The 13,431-nt window shown below is 41.1% G+C and overlaps 1 protein-coding gene across 1 annotated transcript in view; it reads right to left on the bottom strand.

The window, feature by feature from the left end:
- The window catches only part of LOC126295019 (protein shuttle craft-like), a 223,599-nt gene that overhangs the window by 31,640 nt on the left and 178,528 nt on the right, over nucleotides 1-13,431 (bottom strand). The window contains exons 16-17 of the mRNA XM_049987271.1: nucleotides 12,061-12,239; nucleotides 7,239-7,437 (exon numbers count right to left, since the gene is read on the bottom strand). Coding sequence (XP_049843228.1) covers nucleotides 7,239-7,437; nucleotides 12,061-12,239 — 378 coding nt within the window. The remainder of the gene's footprint in view (nucleotides 1-7,238; nucleotides 7,438-12,060; nucleotides 12,240-13,431) is intronic.

A 13,431-nucleotide genomic window follows, 5' to 3' on the forward strand; every position in this document is an offset into this window, starting at 1 on the left:
CATTGCATTTCCTTGACACTTAGCTGATGGGTATAAATTCGTTACTGTTTGATTTTAGCTAGTCAAATATTCTGACAAGGTTTTAGGTACCGTGACATTTAATACCCATGCAGACAGTTCCCAACTCACCAAGGTCATTAGACAGAATATGATGACACTGGATGATGTACTTAAGATCCTGATAGTCATCTTATATGTTACTACACCTGGCCATAATGCAACCTTGAGAATGATTTAACATGATTATAGGTGGTACCCATAACATAGGTATAGTATACCTTTCATTTTGATATGTTCAGACTTAAAGGTGACCTATATTTTTATTTTCCTTCTTTTCCTTTTTATTCATTCGATTCCACTTGGTATAATCCTACATAACTATATAGACTTTATATGTAGTGAGGAAGGCATTTTTTGATATATAGAGATCGAGAATCATCTTTGTCACAATGACTAGATTAGGCAGCTACTGTCGTTGCATTAATGCACTCGGCACAGTGCGAGGTGGTCTTACACAGGGGTTCTAACGTGGTGCCTACAGTACCACGTGTTTGATGATTTTTATTGAACGATTGCATTGGTTTAATTCGTGAATGCAACTGGGTTTTACGACAAACTTTTTTATGCGTCTTATCATTAATATTGCGGCAGCTATTTATCGTACCACACGTAACACGACCTAGGCTAGACATACGTAACTTATGTATTCTGAAATGGTCACGTCACATTTTATTGTATTTTATTTTATTATTCATTTATATTAGTTAATTACTTTTAAAAAAATTCTTCCACTGGGCAAATGACTGTATGCAGTACATTTGATTGTTGTGATGCATGGCCTATGACAACTGTGTTGTACGGATTTATGAATAATATATTTTTCCCATGTGGAAGTTTCTTTCTATTTTATTTATGAATAATAGCATATACATAAAATACAGGGAGCGAAAGGCTATTTACAATTTGTACAGAAAGCAGATGGCAGTTATAAGAGTTGAGGGGCATGAAAGGGAAGGGGCTGAGACAGGGTTGCAGCCTCTCCCTGATGCTATTCAGTCTGTATATTGAGCAAGCAGCAAAGGAAGCAAAAGAATAGTTCGGAGTAGGTATTAAAATACATGGAGAAGAAATAAAAACTTTGAGGTTTGCCGATGACATTGTAATTCTGTCAGAGACAGAAAAGGACTTGGAAGAGCAACTGAACAGAATGAACCGTGTCTTGAAAGGAGGATATAAGATGAACATGAACAACAGCAAAATGAGGATAATGGAATGTAGTCAAATTAAGTCGGGTAATGTTGCGAGAATTAGATTAGGAAATGAGACACTTAAAGTAGTAAAGGAGTTCTGTTATTTGGGGAGCAAAATAACTGACGATGGTTGAAGCAGAGAGGATATAAAATGTGGACTGGCAATGGGAAGGAATGTGTTTCTCAAGAAGAGAAATTTGTTAACATCGAGTATAGATTTAAGTGTGAGGAGGTCGTTTCTGAAAGTATTTGTATGGAGTGTAGCCATGCATGGAAGTGAAACGTGGAAAATAAATAGATTGGACAAGAAGAGAATAGAAGCTTTCGAATTGTGGTGCTACAGAAGAATGCTGAAGATGAGATGGGTAGACCACATAACTAATGAGGAAGTATTGAATAGAATTGGGGAGAAGAGGAGTTTGTGGCACAACTTGACCAGAAGAAGGGATCAGTTGGTAGGACATGTTCTGAGGCATCAAGGGATCACCAATTTAGTATTGGAGGGCAGCGTGGAGGGTAAAAATCGTAGAGGGAGACCAAGAGATGAATACACTAAGCAGATACAGAAGGATGTAGGTTGCAGTAGGTACTGGGTGATGAAGAAGCTTGCACAGGATAGAGTAGCAAGGAGAGCTGCATCAAACCAGTCTCAGGACTGAAGACCACAACAACAACAATTGTTAACGTATGTTCTATATATTTCTATAATAGTACATTTGTTCTACTCATTGTACAGAGCACTCAAGATGGCATCAATGTAACGCCGAAACTGATTGCATATAAGAAATTCATAAAATAAATTTCTACAGTACATACGGCTGTTGGTAAATTATTGTATTAAGAGATACATGCCAGCCGTTGTCCCACAGTCCATAATGCACCAACAAAGATGCGGTCTTCATGTCCATTGTGCGTTCCGTTGGACTTGGGCAATTCCAGCAGGACAGTGCGACACCCCCACACTTCCAGAATTGCTACAGAGTGGCTCCAGGAATACTCTTCTGAGTTTAAACACTTCTGCTGACCACCAAACTCCCTAGACATGACAATACTGAGGATATCTGGGATTACTTGTAACGTGCTGTTCAGAAGAGATCTCCAACCCCTCCTACTCTTACAGATACATGGACAGCCCTCGAGTATTCACGATGTCAGTTCCCTCCAGCACTACTTCAGACATTAGTCGAGTGCATGCCATATCATGTTACAGCACTTTCGTGTGCTTGCGGAGGCCCTACACAACATTAGGCAGGTGCACCAGTTTCCTCCGTTCTTCAGTGTAAATATAAGAACATTACTTAAGAAATCATTAAAAAGTCAGCATATCTTGAAATATAATAAATTTAAGTTCCTGCCTAATTTTTCTGTCTGTATGTGAATGCTAACTGCAAGAAGTACTGTAGGGATTTTGATAGTTTTCACTAACAGACAAAATGAACCATGAGGAAGGTTTGTGTACATAATTTATTACTGCTTCACTAGACAAGTTTGCTGACCATAGATACATATAAGGAGAGAACCCAAGCAGTGGGATTGAGTTTTTTAAATCACTGCTGTAGGTTAAGGTAATGGGTATGACACACTGCAGCTACTCGCCATTTTTGTGGGTAATCAAGTAATCAATGGAAAGGGGGGGGGGGGGGGGGGAGGGGAAGAAGATTGGAATATTATGTAATGTTTTACAGCTTTGAAAAAGAGATGTGTAATAGACAGTCTGCACAGCGTAATAGTTAAGACACAGGTCTCACACGTAAAATGTTGTGGGTTCCAATGTCATGATGCGCTTGAAAACATAATTCTTAAATCTTTACTGAAATGACTTTGCTCATTACTTTTACTCAGTTAATTGGCTTAAATGCAGTTTTTTATTTGTATTAGGTTGCCACTTCACTGTATTAACTTTTTCAGTTCCTCAGATTTTTTTCTTCCTATCATCTGTTTTCCACTTGAAATCTTTATGGACATCAGTTTAATTCTCTCTATTTCAAACAATGGAAACTCCAAGTAGTAATATGAACAACGTAGGAAATGACAGATTGGTACTTACCATAAAGAAGACACACCAAGTTGCAGACATGCACAATTAAAAGAGACTTACTTAAAGCTATCGGCCACAGCCTTAATCAGTAAGAGAGAGACATACACACACCATTCACAGACACAAGAAAGCACACCTCACACACAAGACAGCCAACTCCAGCATACTGGCCAGAATGCCACTATCATGTGGGATGCGAGCGGCAGTCTGGAGGGAGTGCAGAAGGGGGAAGGAGAAGAGATATTAGAGCACAAGTGAAGAGAAAGACGAACGCTGTCTGGTGGAATGTGCAGGGAGTAGACTGCCAACAGGCAGTCGGTTGTGGGGCAGCGAGGTGGGGAACAAAGGAGTGGAGTGGGGAAAAACGGGTGTATACATTTGCACAGGGCTGCACCTCTGTCCACTCTGAACATGCCAATAACCAACAGCACCTGAATTTTGACAGCTGTCATTCCCTTCACACCAAAAAATCCCTCCCATACAGCCTGGCCTCCCGGGCTGGCATACTTGCAGTTACAAAAACTCTCCTGCTTAGTATGCTGAAGGTCTAACCGAGGCCTTCAGAGACAGACACTATCCCGCAGGCCTAGTGCGCAAAAAGAACTCGTGAGCCTTTACCCCTCACACCCACAAGCCTCCCGCCACCCCCAAGAACCGCCACACAGGGTGTCCACTTCATAACCAAGGACCATCCCGGACTGAAACAACTGAACCACATCCTTCGCCAGGCCTTCGATTCCCTACCATTGTGTCCTGAAATGAGGTACATCCTGCCCAAGATACCTTCTAAACCTCCTAAAGTGTTCCGTCCCCCACCCAACCTCCATAACATCCTAGTCCATCCCTACGCCACTCCCAGTCCCAACCTGTTGCCACAAGGATCATATCCCCGTAGACCCAGGTGGAAGACCTGCCCAGTCCACCCACCCAGCACTTACTATTTCAGTCCTGTCACAGGTTTATCCTACGCTATCAGGGGCAGGCTACATGTGAAAGTAGCCATGTCACTTACCAGCTCTGCTGTATTCATTACACAACTTTTATACTGCCACAACTACTAACTAGCTGTCCACCAGTATAAGTGGCCACCACCAAACTATGATAGATCAAAGCGGACTACACTGTGGCACAACATGCACATGAAAATAAAACACTTTAATTCTATGGCTGCTTCACTACCCAAGCCATCCAGAGCCTCCCCTCCACCAAAAGCTTTTCTGAACTGCCCAAACGGGAGTTATCCTTACAACACATTCTCCACTCCTGTAAGTATCCTGGCCTCAACCTATGGCAGCAAACATTCCAGCCAATAGTTCCCACCCCCTGTCCTATCATCTCTTCCCCATTCTCATCTCCAATGCTGTTCACTTACAGCTCTCTGGCAATGCATCCATCTGTTTTTCCCTGCTCCTCTCCTTTTCTGCTCACTTTTTTTGCCTCCTCCCTGGCCCACAACCTCCTGATACTCCGCCTGTTGGCATTCTAGTCCCTGCACACTCCACCAGACAGCATTCATCCCTCTCACCACCCATACATTACTATCTCTTCCCCTTCCCTGACCGCTACAGATCACTGCTTGCATCCCACACGATAATTGCATTCCGGCCCGAGACACTGGAGTTGACGGTTGTGTGCGCGTGAGGTGTGTTTGCTTGTGTATACGAATGGTGTACGTTTCTCTTTTGCTGATAAAGATTGTGGCCATAAGCCCATGTAAGTGACTTTAAATGTGCCTGTCTGCAAATTGTCATCTTTATGATAAGTAGCAATCTATCTTTTCATATACTGTTAACATTCCTACCTGAGTTTCCAGTGTTTGAAACATTTTAAACAAATTCCTCACTATGTACAAAGCAACACGGATACAGATTGAAATAAAGGAAGAGATTATAAATTTAAGAAAATTCAAATAATGAAATAGTGAATGTAAGAAATGGAGAAAAATATAGGATCAGGAACCAAAGGAATTAAACTGAGATAAAGTTAGATAAAAATAATTAATAATTAAAATTACATGAACAAAGTTTCCAAGCAGAAAAATACTGATACGAAAAAATTAGGAAAAAATTGGTACAATGATTAAAGTAACATGACAAAGTAACAGAAAAAAGAAAAAAATACAGGATGTACATGAAGTCCAGGAACACTTTCAATTATATATTGCACAAGAACTAAACACTGTACAGATATCATACATACGTCATTTTGAAGAGAAACCCTGAAAGTTTTTTTTCGTGTACACCACCAAACCATAGTTTTGTAATTTGCTGACAGTCAGCGCCAGTCGCAAACATGTCGAGTTCAGGTGTGGAGCAAGCTTTCTGTGTGTTGTCGTTCGACAAAAACAAGTGTGCTACACCTGTTCAACGGATGTTTGTTTTAGTACAGTAAGAAGCCACCAACAAGGAGGGCCATTTACCACTGGCGCAACAAATTCGTTACGACATGTTGCTTGTGCCCTGCAAAGAGAAGCGGGCATCCCAGTGTGAGTGAAGTGAATGTGGAGCGTGTACGAGACACATTCGTAAGGAGTCCAAAGAAATAAGTGCGTCGAGCATACCGTGAACTCGAAATGGCTCCAATGACAATGTGGAAAGTCCTGCGACATAAGTTGTCTATGAGACCATTCAAATCAGAGCTAGTGCAGAGTTTTGTTGACAGTTGCAACAACTGAATGATGATGGGGATGACATTGTTGATCACTTAATTTTTTGCGACGAAGCCACTTTTCATACTAACGGGAAAGTGAACAGGCATAATTGTCGAATCTGGGGTACGAAGCACCCACACGAATACACCTTGAATTTGAGCGTGATACACCAAAGGTAAATGTTTTTTGTGCCTGTCACATAGAAAACTGTACGGGCCATTCTTCTTTGCCGAGAGCACTGTCACTGGATATTCCTACTTGAACATGTTGCGGCAATGGCTGCTGCCGCAAATGCAATCTGACTCTCCACTCATCTTTCAGCAGGATGGGGCTCCATCTAATTTTCATCGCAAAGTTCGTGGATACCTGAACATGGAGCTATCACATTGATGGATCGACTGTGCTACTACAGAAGGAGACAGCTGTTTCACGAAATGGCCTCCCCGATCACCAGATCTCACTCTGTGTGACTCTTTTCTGTGGGGCCACATTAAAGATCTATTGTCTGTACTGCCTCTACCGTGTGATGTAGCAGAGCTCTGGGAGAGAATACGGGAAGCGACTGGCACAGTCGATGATGCCATGCTGGGATGGGTATTGCAAGAATTCAATTACCTTACTGACATCTGCCAGATCACTTGTGGTTCGAGCATCGAATGTTTGTACATTAAAAAAATTTTTTTTTAGAGCAATATGTATGACATCTGTACAATGTTTAGTTCTTGTGCAATAAATAATTGAAAGTGTTCCCAGACTTTATGTACAGCCTGTACATTTAACCCAATTAATTGAATAACAATAATGAGCAATGTTATTTCAATAAATATTTAAAGATAAAAATATTTAAAGCACCTGATGAGATTCAAATCCACAACAGCTTAACTGTTACACTGTGCGACCAGTGTATTAAACTTCGCCTTTCCAAAGCTATAGAGCATCATGTGACATTTTGACTTTTTTTATTTATTTATTTTTGATTACTCGCAAATGAGGGCCTACTGGAGTGAATAGCTGCTCAGTGTTATAGATGGGACCGTAACCTACATCACTGTGTAGATGATGCCAGTGCTGGAGTCCTCTCCTTGTTAGTTCTAACAGTGTGAAGCCAGGGCAGGTAGCTTGTTGCCCATTTTTTGTTGCAAAATTGTACTATAATAGTAGACATAACTTGTACACATCAAAGAGACACATCATAATTATTATCCACAGAATGAGGAATAACTAGGTAATTAACTTCAAAGGCTCACACTGTTGGCACTGCAGTGCATAGTGCTACAGCTATGATCACGCTTTCCCTCACCTCCTTGGCCAGCTTGACGAGCTCCGTCAGCTTGTCGTGGACCATGGCACAGAACGCGGGGTCCTTCTTGGCCCACTGCCGCATGTAGTCAGAGTAGCGCGGTGTCAGCTTGGCGGACAGGTCCGGATTACGGATCTGTAGGGCGATGGCCAACCTCCGGCTGCGCTCCACTATCTTGCACTCGTCGTTGCAATCCAGGCTGCAGGAAAGAGCAGGCAGAAAAGTGGGATTAAGCATTTTGGTCTTTTCTCTTCTTTTCTTCAAACTAACTGTAATATTTACACTCTGAAGGCAAAGGACTGGCTCCAGATTGATAAGAAGTAAGGCTACGCTTCTGAGCAACTAACCCTTTAAATCTACCATTTACAGTGCTAGCCTCATATGAAAGTGTAAGTTATAGCTCGTCTGTAGAAATCTATAGCACTCCGTCTTCAGACCACGAGTGGCCTACCGGGACCATCCGACCGCCGTGTCATCCTCAGTGGAGGATGTTTATAGGAGGGACATGGGGTCAGCACACCGCTCTTGACCGAAGCCGCTACTATTCGGTCGTGTAGCTCCTCAATTTGCATCACGAGGCTGAGTGCACCCTGAAAAATGGCAACAGTGCATGGCGGCCAGGAAGGTCACCCATCCGAGTGCCGACCACGCCCGACAGCGCGTAACTTCGGTGATCTCACAGGAACCAGCGTATCCACTGCGGCAAAGCCGTTGCCTTGTAGAAATCTATACATTCTGAAATTCTGAAGGTAGCACGGACAAACTACAGGGCGTCAAAGGCTATTTACAGCTTGTACAGAAACCAGAGAGCAGCTGTAACAGTTGAAGGAGATGAAAGTGAGGCAGAAGTTGAGAAGTGAACGAGAGACAATTGTAACCTAGCCCCCATTTTATTCAATCTGTACACTGAGCCAGCTGTAAAGGAAACCAAAGAGAAATCTGGGAGGGGAATAAGAGTCCAGGGAGAAGAAGTGAAATCTTCGAGATTTGCCGGCGATACTGTTAATCTCTGACAGATGGCGAATGACTTAGAAGAACAGTCGAATAGAAATGTTACTGTCTCAAAAAGAGGTTACGAGATGAACATCATGAACGTAAAAACAAGGGTAATGGAATGAAAATGAATTAAATCAAGCAAGATTAGGAAATCAGACACTAAGAGTAGTTGACGAGTTTCGCTACTTGGGCAGCAAAATAACTGATGACGGCCAGAATAGAGAGGATAGAAAATGCATACTGCTATCGGCAAGAAAAGAATTGCTGGGGGGAGAAAAAAGAGGGAATTTGTTAACAATGAATATAATTTAAGTGTTTTCTGAGATTATTTGTACATGAGTAAAATGTGGACAGTAAACAGCTTGACATAAGAAGAGAATAGGAAACTTGTGGTGCTGCAGAGGAACGCACAATGTTAGATGGGTAGATCGAGCAATGAGATACTGAATCAAACTGGTAAAAAAAAAAAAAAAAAAAAAAAAAAAAAAAAAAAAAAAAAAAAAAAAAAAAAAAAAAAAAAAAAAAGGGGAAGAGGTACAACCTGACTCAAAGAAGGTATCAGTTGATGGAGGACATCCTGAGCCATTAATGAACAATTAATCTGAGGACAGAGGGAAGTGTGTGGGGTAAAAATTGTAGAGGGAGACCAAGAGATGAATACAGCAGGCAAGCTCAAAATGGATGTATGTTGCAGTAATTATCAGGAGATGAAGTGGCTTACACAGGGTAGACCAGTGCGGACTTCCTACCCCCCTCTCTGTTTGTTTGTTTGTTTGTTTGTTTGTTTATGTGTGTGTGTGTGTGTGTGTGTGTGTGTGTGTGTGTGTGTGTGTGTGTGTGAATGATTGACATCAAGCAGGGCAAAATTTGCAAAAGATGTGTACAAATACATGTTAAACGTATGTGAAATATATTTGACATGTGTGTATGCAGACAAAGCCATGGGTAAAGAGCTCACCCTAAACTCCTGGAATGATTTCAACCAAATTTGGTAAACATATTAGTTAAGATCTGAAAAGAAATACGGAGTGGAGAGTGGAGTGGAGTGGAGTGGAGGAAGGGAGGTTGATATTACTGAGGATTAGGCTGTCATCTTCAGAATTACAAGACTTACATTTAGCATTCAGATAATAGCGGCTCTGTTACAGTCCTCAGTGTTTTGTACTTAACACGACTCAGAAATCTTCAAAGGCAAACTTTTCAAGTTTTCTTTAGAATTTAGAAAGAGATTTTTCACTCTGCAGCGGAGTGTGTGCTGATACGAAACTCGCTGGCAGGTTAAAACTGTGTGCCGTACCGAGACTCGATCTCAGGACCTTTGCATTTCACGGGCTAGTGCTCTAACAACTGAGCTACCCAAGCACGACTCTCACCCCGTCCTCACAGTTTCAATTCTGGCAGTACCTCGTCTCCTACCTTCCAAACTTTACAGAAGCTCTCCTGGGAGTCTCGGTCCGACACACAGTTTTAATCTACCAGGAAGTTTCTTTAGAACTGCATCTGACTGCAATAGAAAATTAATGTCCATGCACTTAGCTTCAAATCCTACAAGTATCCAGGAAATCAAAGAAGGCAAAGCAGTCCATAAGGTCCCATTAATGTTCTCATGTATTTTATGCTTCTGTGTGAAACTATTAGTGCAGGCAGCATCAAACTCACATTTCATATTCTACTTTTGAAATGTACTTTTAAATATTTTAATGACATCTGCCATCAACTATTTTAGTAACAGCACAGATGCTTTCAAACCTTTACTATAATAAAACTGTTAACATGTCAGGTCTGTACACTGAAAATATTTGCCAAAAACTGACTGCAGGTGATATAGGAAGCAGAACAGAATACAAAAAGAGAACTTTTATATACTTTGTCTGTCTGAACATACCAATCTCCTACCTACCAGACAAATGTTCACAGGATTTTCACAGGTAACTTGGGGCAACATACAGGCTTATTTCATCAAAATCAGGTTAAAAAAGAAGGATACCTTAATTTGAAGTTGTCACATACTCCCCATACTTACTTACTTACGTCCACTCCAGGTGCAAATATATAAGTAATTATGAATATAATAGAGGGAAACATTCCACGTGGGAAAAATATATCTAAAAACGAAGATGATGTGACTTACCAAACAAAAGAGCTGTCAGGTTGATAGACGCACAAACAAACACAAACATACACACAAAATTCAAGCTTTCGCAACCAACGGTTGCTTCATCAGAAAAGAGGGAAGGAGAGGGAAAGACGAAAGGATGTGGGTTTTAAGGGAGAGGGTAAGGAGTTATTCCAATCCCAGGAGTGGAAAGACTTACCTTAGGGGGGAAAAAAAGGACAGGTATATACTCGCACGCGCGCGCGCGCACACACACACACACACACACACACACACACAAAAGCAAATGTTCAGGGAAGTGGCGCAGACAAACATGTTTTTATACCATGAATCCCACTTATTCCTAACAATTTCCAATTTCGCTTTAAACATGTACAATTTCCAGTGAGGTTACGTTGTGGCATAGCCCAGTCAGGTTATGTTATGGCATAGCCCAGTGAGGTTACGTTATGGCATAGCCATAAACAAAGCCAGACACTATGTTTGCGGGTGTGAACCTTAGTATAAGTTACTTTCAGCACTGTCAGCTCTATGTGGCTCTCACCTCATTTTAGTGGAGCAAACATTCTCTTTGTTCTTGTCACATATCATTCTACTTCAAACAGTGTATACAAAGAAGCTTTATAAGTCAGAAATAAATCTCTCACATAGAAAGTCTCAGAAACAGCTCTAAATAATATGCAGGCAAGGCTGGATTTCTCGGCATGTTTCTCCTTAACAATACAACTCATTCTATATCAGACAGGAATACCCGAACAGAAATAATGATTTTTTACATAAAAATCCTGTAAATGACCACCATGTACCATATAAATATCTTCTCTCATAATACAGTACAGGATGCTTTGGGATGAATGGTTAATATTCAGTGATATCACAGAAAATTATTCGAAGCAAAAAAGTCTAGTAAATATGGTCTTTAAATGCATACATGAAGAACTATGAACACTTCATCATCTTTGGCACTGTTAAGCAATTCTCTTCTACTGCACGCTCTTCCCTTTCCGTATTTTGCGAGGAAGTACGGTAGTATGTACCAAAACGAGAAAAGTATCTCCTCGCAAAATATGGAAAGCAATAAGCCTGCAGTAGAAAGGATTTGCTTCGAAATGTGTGTGTGTGTGTGTGTGTGTGTGTGTGTGTGTGTGTGTGTGTGTGTGTGTGTGTGGGGAGGGGGTATACAGACTTCAGCATGTCTCCCCACTGCTGTCTATTCGTATTCAAGTGTTCAAAAATTTCAGGCATGTTCCGAATGCACTGAGAGCCCCATCCATTATGCATTACAGGAGTTTGCTGACACTATCTACAGGGAAAGGGGGGGGGGGGGAATAATAATAAAAATAATAACAACAACAATAACAATATCATGTTGGGAGACCTGGGTGATTATGTTACTGGTAAGAGCCATGATTGATACACTTTTTGTTGGAGCACTATTTATCGTTAATGAGGTATTCCTTGCTCTCTGTTTGTTCTGTTGACACTTTCTATGTCATAATGTTTATTGTGAACGAGCTATGGAGCATGTAACTAACTAACTAACTAACGACTCTGATGTCAACTACTTTCTACATACAACAACAACAACAACAACCAACAGCCACTACCACAAGTGTGTTGTAAATTTATGATTCTGATACTATTATTAAAGCTGCACTGACACATCTATGAGGGGCAGGGAGCAGAGTTTCCACAGTGCAGCTGACTCACGTTTTCAGAGTTATGCCTCTCGGAGTGCCCGCCAGGTCTGTCAGGTCGACCGTGCGGCCGGCACGCACGTCTGTCATCTTGGCAGCGAGCAGCGACATGGCGATGCGGCGGTACTCGTTCACATTATCCGCACAGGGGCGCGTGGTGGAGCGGTGTCCGCACTCGCAGGTCACCACCACCTGTAGGCACCCATGAGCAGTTACACTTATACTCCGAAAGACACTGTAACAGTGCATGACAGAGGGTGCCTCAAACCAGTACCAGTCATTCCTTGTATTATTTAACTAGTGTATTGGAGAGAGAAAAATCGTTATCTATAATGCGTCTCAACAAAAGGGTGGCTACTCAAACTTGGAAAAGAATATTCCCTGACATATCCAGGTGTGAGAAGGAAGACAGTGTCAAGAAGCTCCTGATAAATTAACGACGAGTAGGGGCAGCATGCCACAGTAACAACTTCTCTTTCCAATCAGCTGCGCTCTATATCAACCACGAGCAGTGGTTTAAACACTGTTTATAAACATCGATAATTTAATTGGAATAATATTCATATAATTAACACACTTTGAAATATTTTTAAGTATCTTCAAAATTGTGATTTATAGAATTTTATTTCAAAACTAGGTTAAAATGCAGAATTCAGTGAGATTTTACAAAATTCCTAAGCTTTCCCTGGTTTTTACTGGTAAAATGTAATTTCCTGGGAATTGCAGATTTTTCAGAAGAATCACTACACTGCAACACTATGAATTTAATGTTCACCACTGGCCTTGCAATTAGATATTATCAGTTATGGGCATTATCTTGGTTTCCACCCACATTTAAAGTGATCTTTCATTCATTAAACAAGAATATTTTTAAAAATCTTTCTGCATTTCCTTATCAATCATCCAACGATGATGGTACCTTGCTGTAGACAACATCTTTATAGTGTTGCTCATTTATCATCTACCAACACTAAGAACATTAAAGGTACTGTTATATTTGGTTGGGGAATAGCCAATGTTCCTTTATTTCTGCTGGTCTTTCCACTGTCCAGCAAATGCAATTGGTCGCATAAGCCAAATATTTGTTGAACCAATCACACATCTCCGAAGAGACTCTATACGACTAAATCATGGATAGTAGTCAATGGTGTGCTACAGTGCAATACCTAGCAAAAATCTATCAAGATGCAATGTATCTTTTCACATGCATCTGTCCCTTGCAACATGCTGAGTATGCAGTGGGTTAACAGAAACTTAAGGTTACAAATCATACAGTGGAATGTGTATATTTTAGTGGAATGTGTATATTTTATACAACCAATACAGCCAAATAATAGTTAGGGTTGGGTTGATTTCGTGGAGGAGACCAGGATTAGGGAAAAAT

This window comes from Schistocerca gregaria, chromosome 11 (genome assembly GCF_023897955.1).
Source record: "Schistocerca gregaria isolate iqSchGreg1 chromosome 11, iqSchGreg1.2, whole genome shotgun sequence".
In the NCBI taxonomy this organism is placed as follows: Eukaryota; Metazoa; Arthropoda; class Insecta; order Orthoptera; family Acrididae; genus Schistocerca; species Schistocerca gregaria.